This window comes from Nannobrachium achirus, assembly GCF_963921795.1.
Source record: "Nannobrachium achirus genome assembly, chromosome: 6".
In the NCBI taxonomy this organism is placed as follows: Eukaryota; Metazoa; Chordata; class Actinopteri; order Myctophiformes; family Myctophidae; genus Nannobrachium; species Nannobrachium achirus.
The window spans coordinates 46,389,709-46,405,201 of record NC_137815.1 but is presented as its reverse complement, the minus strand read 5'-3'; the positions used below and the strand labels follow the sequence as shown (position 1 = coordinate 46,405,201).

Sequence of the window (15,493 nt, the reverse complement as noted above, 5' to 3'; positions counted from 1 at the left end):
ACATGATAATTTGGCCTTCAGGGTTATCTGTCTTGTACATGCATGACAAATAGCCGCATAAGAGCAAAAGTAAAGGCACAATAAGAATATACAGATGCTAACAGAATGGTAAAAAGGAGCATTAAAGGAGTAGTTCACCCCCAAAATGACTTTTTTTCTATTGATTACTCATGCCATGGAGAGTAGAGTTCAATAATATTTTTTGGTTTTTGTCACATTCCTAAGACAAAAATTTGATTTGAGTAAATTTACCCCCATTGATTCCGGATAGAAACGGGTCACCATCCGGAATGAATGGGGGTAAATTAATTGTTATCACATTATTGTCTTAGGAATGCGACAAAAACCAAAAAATATTATTGAACTCTAGTCTCCATGGCATGAGTAATCAATAGAAAAAAAGTCATTTTGGGGGTGAACTACTCCTTTAAGGCAGACAAGAGTAAATACATTGAAAATCTAGCAGAAGAAAACCTATTATACCGGCTGTCATACCGACTCTCCACACAATTCTATACTAAGATTCACCGCTTCACTTCGAACCGAGGTTTGATTTTTTTTTTTATAAACTGAATATTTAACATTTAATGATTTCATTTATAGGCCTAAATAAGTTAAATATATGATAAATACATATGAAAATATACATATAATATACATAAATACATGATTAAAAAAGAATACAGAAATGTATAGAAGTCATAATGATGCACACAAATATATATAACGAAAATATACATCTTTGATTGATTGAAGACTATTAGAAGTTTGCATAGGAAAAGGTACAAATGTTAGTGAGAGAGAGAGAGAGAGAGAGAGAGAGCCTGTTTCACCCACACAATAACCGTGTCAATGTGTTACTGGAGTACTGGAACACGCAGAACACATTTTCTCCTCCTTGTAAAGAATAATCTACATTATATAAAGTTTGATTTGTCTTTGGGTTTGTCTGTGTGCCCAGATTATGTCCAAATATGGGCACACACCCATATATTGAGATCCCCGACATCAGCACAAATTGTTACATATATAATATAATGTTCATGTAGCTCAACACACACCCTTCAAGAAAGACATAATCAAAGAACTTGAATGTGAATGGAGGATATTTACCTTAATTCATTTCATTATCTTGTCTTATAGACATGCAGCTGGTGATCCGTCGGTACCGCGACTCCTCGGACAAAGATGCCGTTCTGAGCCTCTTCAGCGACGGAATCCTGGAGCACATCAACCCATGTTTCTACAATGCCATGACCAGCCCTCTCTACCTCGGCATCACTCTCGGCGCCTGCGCTGTTGGCTACCTCCTGAGCTCCGCGCTGTGGGCCTTGGTGTTAGCAGGAGGCTGGATGGGGTTTGTCTACTACTGCTGCCATGAGTTATATGCCGACTACGTCCGGGGGAGGCTCCGTACGGACATGCTGGACATCCCTGCCAACTACCTCTCTCGGCCCAACGGCTGCTTCTGGGTGGCAGAGGCCGAGGTCAATGGGAGATCACAGCTTGTTGGCATAGTGGCCGTAGTTTCCAAACAGAGCGGGACAGAGGAGTACGGCGAGCTATTCAGGATGATCATCTCGTCGTCCTGCCGGCGATCTGGCCTGGGGTCTCGGATGACCCAGACAGTGATTGACTTCTGCAAAGAGCGCGGCTTCGCAAGTGTGGTGCTGGAGACCAGCTCCACACAGGCTGCAGCTGTGGCTCTGTACAAGAAGATGGGGTTCAACCATGTGCTCTCACACACCACTGTACACGTTCCGGGGTGGATGGTGAAGGTGACCAGGGTCACCATCCTCAAAATGGAAAAGCGCATACAGGACTAAAGAAAACAAACAAAAAAAAATCAAATCAAATGCACAATTTAGTGTGCTGATCACCTCAATACTACTTGGTTACAGTTTGTTCTGTTGGGGCAAGAAACTATGCCACGGCCTACAGTATATCATTAAAATTGCTTGTTCTACAACACCACCTGTATGTCAGTAAAATATTTCTAAACATCACTGTTAGTTAGTTTTGATGTACATTTTGGTGCAGGCCCTACACCAACAGTAGTTCTGCTGTACTTGTTTTGCTTCAGCAAAAAAGATGCAAAGTTTATCTTGCCCGACCAGAGCTTATTGTAAGTGTGTGCCACTCTAAACTCGTGTCAGTGTGTGCATCCTAAATTTAATCTGTTTCAATGGCGTATTGGTTTGGTTAAAGCTTGAGATACTTATTTATAAGCCATATCCATTAAGCAACTTGACTGATAAAGGAAATACCTTTGCAAGCATGATTCGCCTTAAGGCAACCACATTTCCTTTATCAGTCAAGTTGCTTAATGGATATGGCTTATAAATAAGTATCTCAAGCTTTAACCAAACCAATACGCCATTGAAACAGATTCAATTTAGGATGCAATTTAGGGTCATATACAGTATGCTGTTTAACAACACATTGGTTAACTTTGGTCCGAAGGTTCATTAGTCCGAAGGTTCATTAGTCTGAATTTGTTAAGAATACTATGCCCAACTCTAACCCTGATCCTAACCTTAACCTCAGTAACTCTAACTAAATTCGGACTAATGAACCTTCAGACTAATGAACCTTCGGACTTATGGGCAGTCCCCCTTGCAAATGTCTCTGTATCTGTCAGTCCTCGACCCTATTCGAGCGGTGCTAACCATTCCGTCCTTGTCTCTTTTATGCCCATGATGTCATCAATATTAAGCCCATATCTTGGAATGTCCATATGTGGACATACTGTGTCAGTCTCATGTGGTCTATGATGTCAGTCATCTCCATATTTGGGAAAAGTTTTATTTTGAATTAAAGTCAATGGAGAAAATTAATTCACGAATACATTTATATAAATTAAACTATAATAACGTATCTCTTTGCAAAATGCAAGGAATCGATTCCCGATGAAGCCGGTCCATTTGACATGGTCCAAAAACTGGGAGGAGTGGCGCCGCGAAATAAAGTTTATCTAGGAGGCCCTGGAAGATGGATGGATGGAAGGATGGATGGAATAAAGTCTTTTTGCTCTGCAGGGGCAACCACACTAACTAATGTAATGAAGTTAACACTCACTCCACATACATTGATCAGTTGATCAATGTGTCGGAAATCAGGAAAGGACCACATGTCTCTCACTGTTGAATTGTAATGTTTAATAGAAAATAGCAACTTTTTGTAGTGAAATATATTTTCTCATTTATCTTTTTTGATTCTTTTTTATGATAGATTCATTAAACAATTATGTTTTTCATTAAAAACACACTAAACTATGTAATAAAAACACCCTTGGACTTAATGTGTATCTTGCCTCTTGCATAATAAAGCATCAATCCACAGTCATGCTCCATGGAGAGTCCGCAATCACATCCTTGATCACATTCCTAGAAAAACATGTCAGTAGTAGCCTATCAGTTTCAGATTTATTTTTTGATAGATTTATGTGTTACGATGTAGATTATAATTAAACAAAGCCACAATAAACTATTAGTAAAGCAGCATATTAACCAGCTCAGTGGCCTTGTGGTTGGAGTGTCCGCCCTGAGACTGGGAGGTCGGGGTTTGAAGCCCGGTCGGGAAGAAAAATAGGACCCAGTGCCTCCCTGCTTGGCACTCTGCATCAAGGGTTGGATTGGGGGTCAGTCCCTGTGACATAATAGCGTCATGTCCAGGGGGTGTACTTGTACATGAAGCTGTCTCACGCTACAGAATCAGGAGGCTCCTGCCCTGTGGGCCTCATGGCTTGGCAAGGCTTACTTTACTTACTTAAAACAGCATATGATGAATAACTAAACTGTACATCTAATTCCATGCCAAACAATAGAGGGCGCCATTTATCTTAGTTAACATGCTTAAGTTAACATGCCACCCACCATCTGAGTGGTGGAGTGAGTAGATTTTGCATTTGGAAGGTTATATAATGTAGAGGGGCACAAATAGTGAAATTTTCAGAGACTATCAAAAATCACATTATAAACTGAATTGTGGACACTAATAACTTAAGTATTTTTAAATAGGTGTCTTTTTTCAAAATAAGTGTCAAATAAATCATATTCCCATATTGCTATTGAGTGTTTGCTCCATAGCAGGGATCTTCGTTTCTTTCCAGCTCCACCATATAAAATACATTTTCAGCTTGGAATATCAATTTGATCCAACCTGGAGAGAAATATCATACAGGGTAAACAAGTGAAATGGGATGTGATGTGATGAAACAAAGAATTTCATTTCTTTGTTTCATCACATCCCATTTCACTTGTTTAACTGGAACACTATACATTTTAAGCTATAACTGGGTTCTCTGTTCTCTCTCCTGGTTGGATGAAATTGGTGACTAATATGTATTTTCTATTAATGGAGATACAGGGAGTCCCCCATACTGAACAAACACGTGCAGAGGTCTTCAATGTTTGTTCAAGCCAAAGGACCCCTTAGCTGCAGAGAGAGACAAAGTAGGGACCCCACTACATAGGCCTATATTGTGTAAATGTGTGTTGTCATCAAACTTTTAATTTAGTTTTTAAGAAAGCCTTCCATTCAAGTCTCGTCAATGAGTTCTGAATGATGCTGCCATTACAATTGTTAAGTGGACTATTAATAGTGAGTTGGACAACATTAGAGTCACACTATATGTATGAACTTTTACATTATTTTGATATTTGCTATCCATTCTGGATCTCAAATGTCCCCAGAAAATATCTTCAGTGCTGTCCTACTTTACATTTTTACCAATTCATTATTATATGACGTCACGTCATCATGGATTTTGGTCACACCGATCCTCACCAGTGAAGATCAAACTAGATCAATACTGTACAGATCAAAACAATGGCACAGCAATAACGTACCTGAGTGGCATTCCATTTTTTTTTAAGAATATCAATTACATTCCCCAGCTAGCTTAGATTTTTTCCCTCCATTTCATAAGTAGACGACTATATACCTTTATACCCAATAGTGGCTAATACTATAGATTAATTTAGCCTCATAACTCCCCCTCTTGATTTCAACGCCCTGTTGTCCCCAACATGAACCAAAATGTAAAAAGAAAAAAAGGTTAAATAACTTGGTGTGGATTCAGTACTACCTTTCCTTGATTTCTAAATCCAAGTACCCTCTTTACCTGACTCATAAACCACCTGACTACAATACAATATTCTTCTTATAAATCTGAAGAGAAAAGCGTATATCCTATGCTATGAATGAATGGCAACCCACATTTTGAAGAGTATTATGATAAAATGAAGTGAAGGAGATGCAATTAGTGCTTCCTGAAAAGATTTAAACTGAGGCCATAACATTTCAGTATAGGTCTAGTTTTTAAGTCAATACAGTATGTTCACATTATGTTCAAATAAGTATTGCTTTCTATTCAATAACAGTTGTGCTAGGCAAGTCGTTTCATTTAATTTGGTGTAACATTGATTGATTGATTGATTCATTGATTGAATAGGCTACTCTATTAGTCAGAAATGTAAACAGCATGTGGTACTGTAAGACATTAAGGCTAAAAAACTCAAAAACATCCTGGGGACTTGTTTCCATTGTGGTCCTAACATTTTATAGATCAGCAGGTTCACACAAAGTTTGTCAATGTTTTATCATTAGGCTAAACATAACATTAAATGTATTATCCCATTCTCCACTTTCTCTTACATACCCCCCTGTAGTATCTTCACCTACCCCTAGGGGTGCACGTATGTACCCCCATTTGAGAAACACTGGGCTCATACCCCTTCCACTGAAGCAACATCCCAGGTCTAGATAAAGGAACATCACCAATTAACTTTGAAGGAGTGCTATTATGGTGTAAACTGGTAACGTACACAAGCACATGGATGTGAACAAACCTCTGTTCTTTAAAGTTTTAAGCAAGTAATGCATCTTGAGATTCAGGCAGAACCAGCGGTGTATATCTGTCCCACAAGGACCAGATGTGCAAGAAGTGCTGTGGGCCCCCCTACTCATAATTTTTGGGGGGCCTTGTACGGCCCAGTTAGAATTACTGACGGTGTTACAACCTCTGCATCCCACCCCCCACGACCGGACATTCCGTGCATAGCATGCGTTGTGCTTAATTTTCCATCTTTCCTGTGTCATCAATAGGCCAAAATGACTTTCTACTGACAGCAGAAGATTTGACTGTCTATTTGGGACAAAGATTCAATTTTGACCACCCAACATCCATATGATCAAAGTGAAGGTTTAACAATTTCGGCATAATTGATATTTTCATATATAACGAGCATGTCATCAATAACGCCAGGGAGACCTCGACCGAGAATGGTGCCCCCCCTCCCCCACCTGGACATGATTTATGTGTTTTCGTTAAATACAATGCCGCGATGTTACACAATACTTTGAAGGCTTATCAGGTCTGATAAATGACTGAGAAATCTGAGAAAAGCTTGGCTCAAGATACTGTATGTCCCTAAAGCTGTGAAATGTTCTGGCCAAATACTTTAATTCCAAATCTTGGAAATTTGCCAAAGCCACTCAGACTGCACCATTGTAAATACATTTCCTTTATTTTTATATGAATCAAATATCATGTCTAAGAAAAACAACAATGTACATCATTACAACACTATTATTGCAGTTTATATACATAATAATAAAAAACAAAAACACTTTGACCTATGCAGTGTATAACTTAATATGATACATGGAAACATTGTATAACATAAAGTAATTATTCTGACCTCTACATCCGAGATAAAAAACATTCCTGAAACAAGTTATACATAACAGCTGCAGTGTTTTGGTCAGCAACTACTGTAACCGTCATACATAGTAGCTTAAATAGTTGCATATATATATATAAGTTTGAGGTATTTCTGGCACAATTACATGAATGTTAGTTCTCACGTAACCTTTTTCTTTTCTATTTACAGAGCAGCAATAAAGGGAGTTACAGACCCTTAAGGCCAAGATGGCAACAGAGGTATCATGTTTCTGTTACTACATCCAGGAGAGTTGAATATGGAACCTGGGTAAGAGACAGAAGACAGAAAGAATTAATTAACGAAATACACATTTTGGATAACCATGTGTTTAAGCATTTACAATGAATCAAACTGTCAAGTGTATTGCAGTTTGTTGACCTCCATTCCCATTATTCTCATCTCTAAAGAAAAGGATACGGTATCCAAATGAATTAGCTGAATAAAGGCAGAATCAAGGGAACACACCTTGCTCTGGCCTCATCTCCTGATGAAGGCTACCGGCAGTTCCCTGTTGGGAACCAATAGTCCAGAATGGATCACGTCAAGTGGTTCATTGTCTGTTGCCACAATGTCATAGTCTCTGACCAGCTGTCACAGGAAGAGATCAAATGAGAAACCAATTAGGGCAATTAGGTAGTTGATAAAAAAAAAAAAGCCAATTGATGGGGAAATGCCAGCTGTTGGTAAGCTTTAATCCTAAATAATTTGAAAGTATATATGTCATATATTTGTCTTTTATAAATCACATCAATTAGTCCACCATACAACTTAAGCTATCCATTGTAACACATTCTCTATGTTCTGTAAAATCTCAACCAACCAATGTATCATTTTATACGTGGGCTGTTTTTATTTTTTATTTTTATCTGAAATTTGCCAATAAACTATGCCCTTGGAGTCTTGGTCTTACCCAGCACATGGCCAACTGCAGCTGTAGCTCTGCCAGTCTTCGGCCAATGCACATCCTCTTTCCTATGCCAAAGGGCACAAAGGCAAAGGGGTTGATGGTGCTGTTCTCTCGTAGCCAGCGCTCCGGTTTATACTGCTTTGTGTCATCAAAGTACTCCTCGTTGGACCCCAGCGCGTGACAGTTGATCATTAGAACTGTCTGTAAACAGGAAAAAAATAAAATAAAACACTATTATAGTACTGGATGTTTGAACAATACAAGTTGTATTAACAATGTTCATAATCAAAGTCATTTTGAATATTATTATATTTGTATGGGATTTGATCAGTGATGTACATGCATCCCACAAAGGCCCAACCCACACCATCACCATCATCATCATCATCATCATCATCATCATCATCATCATCATTTTATTAAAACAGATTACAGTACATTGACCAAATGGAGTAAATGCTCAATGCAGAATGAGTTACTGTAAATCTGATCCCTTCTGGCAATGAACTGCATAGCCCGTGTTATAAGCCCGTGTTATAAGATTTTCCCCATTTCAGACTTAGCACAGATCAGTACAGTATAGTTTAGTAGTTTTTGTTTTCAAACATGCTTCACTTGAGTCAAATGTCATTTGATATGAGAAGGTAATCTGCTCTTTTTCATACTGTATGCAGGGAGCGAGGAGTAAGCTACTTACTCCTTTGGGAATGGCGTAATCTCCCAACACAGTGTCTTTGTCCAGGGTCCGACTCGTGAATGGAACTGATGGGGATAACCTGGAAAAGGAGAGGGGAAAGACAGAAAAAAAGAAAAAAGAAAGAAAATAAATAAGTGCTTGGAAATATGGTCACACAGAAGAGAAAGTAAGACATGCATTATCTAAGCGTTTGGTGACAGCTAAACATACGGAAACATTTTTCAAAAGGCAGTCTGTAACAAGATGTAATCTCCTGTCAGTGGTTATAAACATTCCCTGAGTGATGAACATGGTAAAAAACACCTTGTGATTACACAAGGAAGACGGGGACTGGGATGGGTGGGTGAAAAACGGGGAGCGGTTTTGAATATGACAGCGACCGCTGCTGGCTTCCACCACATCCCGCCAGTCGGGTTTTGAGAGACGTCCAGGTTTGCTTCTTAATCTCTGTGATACTGGCTAACAGCGATGATGCAAGAAAGCCCACAGTGTATATATCTGATTTGTGTCCTCTCTCCTTTGACAAATTTCTCAAGACATTGAGAAACAAAATGTCTTTAGATTTCTATTCTCAAATATCAGCAGTTTGCTGATAAACATCTCCCTCTCCACTGTTCTTTGTATATATGGTACTTAACTGTTTGTGACAGACTTCCCCAGCGCTTTTATTATCACCCCCCCCTCCCTCCCCCCCTTCCAAACCATTTCCTAGTACCGCTCAACCATGTAGTCAAGGGGCCCCTGGGCCTGTGTTTCACCCAAGATTTACTGTACCTCATGGACTCCTTGAGGCAGGCCTTGAGGTAGGGCATGCTCTTGAGGTGCTCGCCACATGGATCCTGATCCGCCGGCACCACTTCTCTGATCTCCTGGAGCAGCTTCCTCTGGGCACCAGGGTTACGTGACAGGTTGAAAATAGCCCATAGCATGCTGTTGGCGGTCTAGAAAGCATAAGCATGCAGGGAGGCGAGAGGGGAGAGAAAGTGAGAGAAGGAGAAAGAGAGAGGAAAGGAGGGAAGGGGGGCTTCATTTAGTGAGGCAGCTACTAAGTGCATTCCAGAGTGGGGTCCTCCTAGAGGGAGCTTACGAACAGTAGGTTTCTCAGTAAAATACACCCCATTTCCGAGTGCAGACGCCGTATGTGTGCGTTACAGGTAGAACACAGCACTGCACTTCATTCTCCGTATTTGAAGAACTGTAAGAACAGTTGTTTTCCTTCCTGGGGTGAAGAGAGCCCCCACACCCCTCCCTTGTACAGGAATAGAGGCAAAGGTTTGAATTATCTCATGTGAGCTAGTTTTGAGTCTATTGTTACGATGTGTGATAACCCCTTGTCAGCTGCTTATACCACTAGGAGTATAGGAGTAGGCTCAAACTAAACTGAGAACAACCTGTGCTGGTATTTAATCGACCAAAACAAATCTTATGAACACCTTCTGTAGGCTAACTAACGGCTGTTTCCCAGGGTAATGGTTACAAAAGTTGGCAGCTGATTTGTTACTGTTTACAGCCTGAAAGTGTACATAGCTAGATGCACTACAGAGTGACTCACCGTCTCTACACCTCCTATCTGCAGTTCAGTGATGGCTGCGTACAGCTCCTTCTTAGACAGGCAACTGTTGTGCAGGATGTCACCAATGAGGTCATCAGGAGCTCCAGTAGCACCTCTCTTTAGCTTCTTGTCTATGTAGACTTTGGCTATGAAAAAGATTGAAACACAAATTGTTAGGCAGGCTATCATGTGCTGTATACTCTCAGAAAGGTTGACATGGAAACGTTAGTATCTTTTGCACACAATGTTGTGATATCTTTTGTGTGTTCATATTTTCTGAAATACAGTTTAATTTAATTATTACTTGAGATTCAGGACTAGGGATATATCTTGGACAAATGGCACAAACATCAAAGTGCTCACCACCATCTCACAAGGATAAGGAAAGAATGCACTCTCAGATTGGGAGACAGACCTTGGGATACCTTGGATACAGATACTTTGGGATTGGAGGGGGCTGGTAGTGAGCACTTTGATGCTGGTTGCCATTCCGTGGCTTGTCATGGCAGTTAACAGAGAGGACCTTTGCACGTTTGTGTGGCTTTTAAAAGTTTCCTGATCATAGAAATTATTTTACTGTTTTTGTTGGAAAGTCCACAATTGCTGTATACCACAAACAAACCAACTACTTGTCTAATTGTACTCCAAGTACTCTTCAGCAAACAAACTAAAATGACCTCACTCACATGCACCATCGACTATTGGTACTTGTTAAAGCCCTCGACCACTTTTATCTTGTGAACTTGTCCACTAGAACAACATGTACATGCACTCAGTGTTTATATGGGGGTGGGGGGAGTGGAGGTGGGGTGTTTGTGTGTGCGTGTGTGTTGGAGAAGGGTATAGATAAAGAGTGGGGTCATAAAAGTCAGTGCCAAGTAAATAGCACAACAAACGGTTGGTGGCAAAGCCCTATCATCTCCTCTCTGTGTCCCCCCCCCCCCCCCCCCCGCCCCACCTGCTACAACAAACATTTGGCAGCGTTCTCCCCCTCAGGTCATTCAGTTTACTACAACTCGGGCTCTGCCCGGTCACCAGCAGCATGAGTAGCTGAGGCATTCAGTTCTCTCTCTCTCTCCCCTCTCCCTCTCAGTTGCTCTCTGTCTCTTGTTCCTCTACCACCTCTCTCGTACCCCCTCGACGACGCGACACCTCCGCACATTAAAAGCGGCAGTGTTCAATTAACACTGAGAGAACCTAAAGTGAACCTGTACGGGTCTCCAGGTCTTTATTTCCTTCCCTCTCTGTCTCTCTACCACCTGACTGGAATTGTGCTCATGCTAGTTTGTGAGTCACACGTCATTTGGAGGAGTACAGTGAGTTTATACACATGTGCGGGAAGGGGCTGCGTGCGTGTGTGTATGTGTGTGCGTGGAGGGGGTTCAGGACAGTATATTTGAGGAAACTATATTGAGAGTGTGGTGCTTACTGTTGGTGTGTGTGTGTGTGTGTGTGTGTGTGTGTGTGTGTGTGTGTGTGTGTGTGTGTGTGTGTGTGTGTGTGTGTGTGTGTGTGTGTGTGTGTGTGTGTGTGTGTGTGCGCGTGCGTGTGTGCGTGTGTGTGTGTGCGCATGGGGTTCTACCTGTGCCGAAAATGCGGTCCCAGGCTGCGGTGTGGTCCTGCCATGTCTTGGTGTTCAGTTTCTTGTGGAGCTCAACTGGTGTTACCATCATCATCCCAAATGTACTCATCATCTAGAGAGAGAGAGAGAGAGAGAGAGAGAGAGAGAGAGAGAGAGGGTGAAAATCTTTGATCCATTTCTTTTCTAAGGTCTGCAACCCTTGCACTTGCACACATTGGCATGTAAGACCTTTGTAAACATACTGTACATTACATTACATTACAGTACATCCTACTATCTGCCGGTACAGTATAGGCTATCGGTTTGTCCCAGTAAAATCCCACTGTACTCATAGAGCGTGGAGATAGTGGATTGCTGCATCAGTGAATGTGGCGTAGCTGACCCCGGTTGAGGTGAACCTGTTGAACTATTTCAAGGCATACAAAGAAAGGCTTACTGCCAGAGATCCCCTTTGCATTAGCATGTGTCCTCTGTGACACTCTGTGCACATGTGTTCGCGTAGAGTGAACATAAAGCATGAAAGGCAGGTGGAAGTGCGATCTGGGTAAACATTGCTAAATGCCAGGTGTAAACTGAGTTAAAGGAGAGATCACACGATAAGCCCTCTCATTATGACTAGATGTAATAGATACAATGCATTGACATTCATTTAAACATTAAAGTGACAGGTGGGTGCTGCTTCCAACGACAAGCATACTTACAGTTTTAACAGCTGTAATAAAGTTCATTGCTTCCTCGTTAACATTCTCCTGTAGGAGTCCAAACCTCTTGTCGTAGAGAACTAAGCAGATGGCTGTAATGCGGATCAGAGATTAGAAGAATTCATGCTGAAACTTAAGGTAGCCTATATCTAAAAACGAATTTCTTTCTAATAGAAAATGAAGGCTTATAATAAATGTCCAATTAAATTCATGTAGAGCTAATGTTGAATGTAGCATATATGCCTACACTAATAATCAATAATTCGCCTACTGTATATAGTTATAGGATATGAGGTAATAAGAATCAAGAGAAATCCTTTTCATTTTTAGTAAATTGTAAAATATAAAGCAATTAACTTACTTTCAAACGACCATTTATTCAATTCGAAGTACAAATCTCCAATATTTCCATTGACATTTGTTTTTCCAATTCTTGCAACAAAATCGGCCAACACCTAATTTTGGAGACAAAAACAAAGTCAGTTAATATGAACAAAAGCATGAGGGTAGCATAAGGAATGGGCCATCATCACATAGGAGATCAGACTTACCTCGTTTATTTTGCCATCAAGTTTGACCACTTCTGTGGGCTTCATGAGTTTATGTTGAAAAACACTCCTCACCCTCTGCCAAGCTTTGCCTTCCCTGGAAACGAGAGTTTTATTCATTCCTCAGTTCATTTAACTTCCCGCAGGCGTAATAGAACTATAACTATTCCATTTGTAATGCAGACACAATGCAAGGAGTCAAGGACAGATGTGAACCTAGCAGGCTTTACTTACAGAATGAGGAGCCCGTACGCCTCGTCTCTGAGGTCTCGGTATGCCTTCCATGGCTTGATCTCCAGCCTCTGGGGGTAGTTCCCCTCCTTTCTGTAGAGCGCTTCCAGCAGGCAGGGAGCGCCAATGTGGACCGATTCAAATGAGCCCAGTTTCATCCGGAAAATCTTCCCGAATTTCTTATGATAGTCAACCTGGGAAGTGCATTATGAATACCAAAATTCAATATAAATTGCAAACGTTTACGTTTAGAACTTAAAGAAGCAAAAAAAGTATGTAAACTCATGAAGATTTGTGCAAATCTTTAAATAGGCTACTTCTAAAGCGAACATGTTTTAACTAAAATCTTTGTTTCTATTTTGAGATGGGGTCCGTGGCCAAATAGCCTACTTATCATTCTGAGGCTTGATATGATACCACCACTCACATAGAAACATAGGTTTTTCAGTAGACTTGTTAGGATTCAGAAGACATTTTTAGAAGCATGCAGTCTCGCGTCTTAATGGGGTTTTACGTCTCAATAACACGTTTAAAATCACAAGAACAAACACTACTGCGGTAAGAAATGCATACTGTACCAGTGCCTCGTGCTGCCTCGTCAGACCTCCTTTGCGGAGGAGTTCTATCAGGCTTCCAAACAGGGGCCAGTTGGTGGGACCGGGCAGCGCGTCCAGGCTGCAGTGCGCTCTGTGCGCACTGTGCGCTCTGGACGCAGCAGCAGCAGCAGCTGCAGCAGCAGCGTGGTGGTGAGGGCACGCGGACACCTCCACCTCCACCGCAGCATCCTTCTCCTCCAGCACGCACACCGAGGATGTTGGCTTGAAGTGCTGCAGTCCAACAGACTTCTTCTTCAGCAGCTCCAGTATCTGCGGCACCTTTTGGATCTGCGACCTCATTCTGCAGTCAGACAGTCACCCCAAAACAAGTGACTTGAATTCTGACGATTGACTTGAATTCTCTGCAGTGCAAATTGTTTTGTTGCGTGCCAATTATCTTTGGGGTTTCGGGTTTCTTGGAACTGTCACGCCTTTTGCCACAACATTATATATACCCTGAGAGAGAGTGTTTCCTGACGTGCACTGAACCAATCAGGGATCGACATTGAATGGTGTGGCCGTGCGAGCCCACCATTCATGTATGGATGGATCCACGCTGAGAGGATTGCGTGACCCCAGATAGACCGAGGAAGTGCCCTCGCCCCCACCCTACCTACCCCCTGCTTTATAAATAAACACATACAGTAGGCCTCAGTGGGAAGGTGACGCGGTTCGCTTGAACCATGTTTCGTTGCGACCCGCGATTGGGAGAGAACCGAAACTTTGGCAAAGCAAATACTACTGCTGCCACACTTCTGCACCGTGGACAAATATTTGAGAGCTTACGAGTTGCGCGCGCGTGCAGGCTTTGTTTGTGATAGGCGCGCGCGTGTGTGCATGTGCTTGCGTGTGTGCGTGCGTGCGTGCGTGTGTGTGTGTGTGTGCCCTGTGCCTGTGCCCAAACGTGGGCGTGTGGCAATAATTGGGATTTGGGGGTGTTATAATGTGTTATAATAATCCAATCCCCTGGAAATTCTGCACATGTAGGCCTATGGCTTTGAATTAATTTCCAATTAACGTTTCAGACAAGCTGCCTGGCACTCTAGTCATGGTCTATAGCACTAAAAGGCTACCCTCAATGACCATAGGCCTACATGAAAACTAGATAGCATTTTTAGTTTATAACGTTTTTTACTGATTAGGTGCTTGGTCTACCGTGTATGACCTTGCTTATGGGGGGGGGGGGGGGGGTGCTATGACGGTAGTTCCATATGACATATTGGACTAGACTATCTCCATATATAGTGTTATCCACATCTCCATGTTAGGACTCATATGTGGGCATAAAAAGTATGTCATGTGACATCACTTCCTGTACAGACAGTCAGCCATTGACTCCGGATTAACAATGGCTACTGTCTATGACGGTAGTCCCATATGACATATTGGACTAGACTATCTCCATGTATAGTGTTATCCACATCTCCATGTTTAGACAGCCAATGACTCCGGCCTAACAATGGCTACTTTCTATGACGGTAGTCCCATATGACATGATGGACTGGACTATCTCCATATATAGTGTTATCCACATTTCGTGTAGCCGCCCTGTACAGGAAGTGATGTCACAACTCGCTGACATCACACTGACATCACAGAGGATACGGACGGTCACGAGGATACGGAAGGAAGGAAGGACACTCAAGCGACACGGTTCTTCAGAGAACCGTGTCTACATTCCGACAGTGACTTCTTATTGTCGGAGTGGCAACACTTCCATAGAGGTTAGGGTTAGGGTTAGGGTTAGGGATAGGGTTAGATGTCGGAAAGGAGACACGTGCACCCGCTTATTGTACTGATGTAGGCTATTACCTTGCTTATTGTATTGATATTACCTTGCTTATTGTAAGTCGCTCTTGATTAAGAGCGTCTGGCCGTCTGCTAAATGCCTAAATTGTAAAATTGAAAATTGTATGGGCTGCACCTTTAAAATGTAGGTCATTGCATGAGC

General features: G+C 41.7%; 2 protein-coding genes across 2 annotated transcripts; one reads left to right on the top strand and one right to left on the bottom strand.

The window, feature by feature from the left end:
• Nucleotides 1–1,145: 1,145 nt before the first annotated feature.
• nat8l2 (N-acetyltransferase 8-like 2) lies at nt 1,146–2,198 on the top strand (the record flags this gene model as incomplete). The annotated part of the gene is made up of 1 exon (XM_080727802.1): nt 1,146–2,198. One exon carries the CDS (start codon nt 1,146–1,148, stop codon nt 1,824–1,826), a length of 681 nt encoding a protein of 226 aa, XP_080583928.1. The 3' UTR covers nt 1,827–2,198.
• Nucleotides 2,199–6,511: 4,313 nt separating this feature from the next.
• On the bottom strand, nt 6,512–14,121 carry cyp24a1 (cytochrome P450, family 24, subfamily A, polypeptide 1). Its single transcript, XM_080727536.1, has 12 exons — nt 13,525–14,121; nt 12,950–13,140; nt 12,719–12,812; nt 12,529–12,622; nt 12,168–12,259; nt 11,467–11,578; nt 9,885–10,030; nt 9,107–9,273; nt 8,333–8,411; nt 7,639–7,836; nt 7,194–7,316; nt 6,512–6,991 (listed from the first exon to the last, which is right to left on the bottom strand). Exons 1-11 carry the CDS (start codon nt 13,840–13,842, stop codon nt 7,206–7,208), a joined length of 1,602 nt encoding a protein of 533 aa, XP_080583662.1. The 5' UTR covers nt 13,843–14,121; the 3' UTR covers nt 6,512–6,991; nt 7,194–7,205.
• Between the last annotated feature and the right edge of the window lie 1,372 nt (nt 14,122–15,493).

Coding starts and splice junctions, on each gene's coding strand:
- cyp24a1 (XM_080727536.1), bottom strand. CDS start 13,842: ATGAGGTCGCAGATCCAAAAGGTGCCGCAGATACTGGAGCTGCTGAAG. Junction 9,274..9,884: donor AGATAGGAGGTGTAGAGACG/GTGAGTCACTCT, acceptor TATGCTTTCTAG/ACCGCCAACAGCATGCTATG. Junction 8,412..9,106: donor TGCCTCAAGGAGTCCATGAG/GTACAGTAAATC, acceptor CTCCTTTTCCAG/GTTATCCCCATCAGTTCCAT.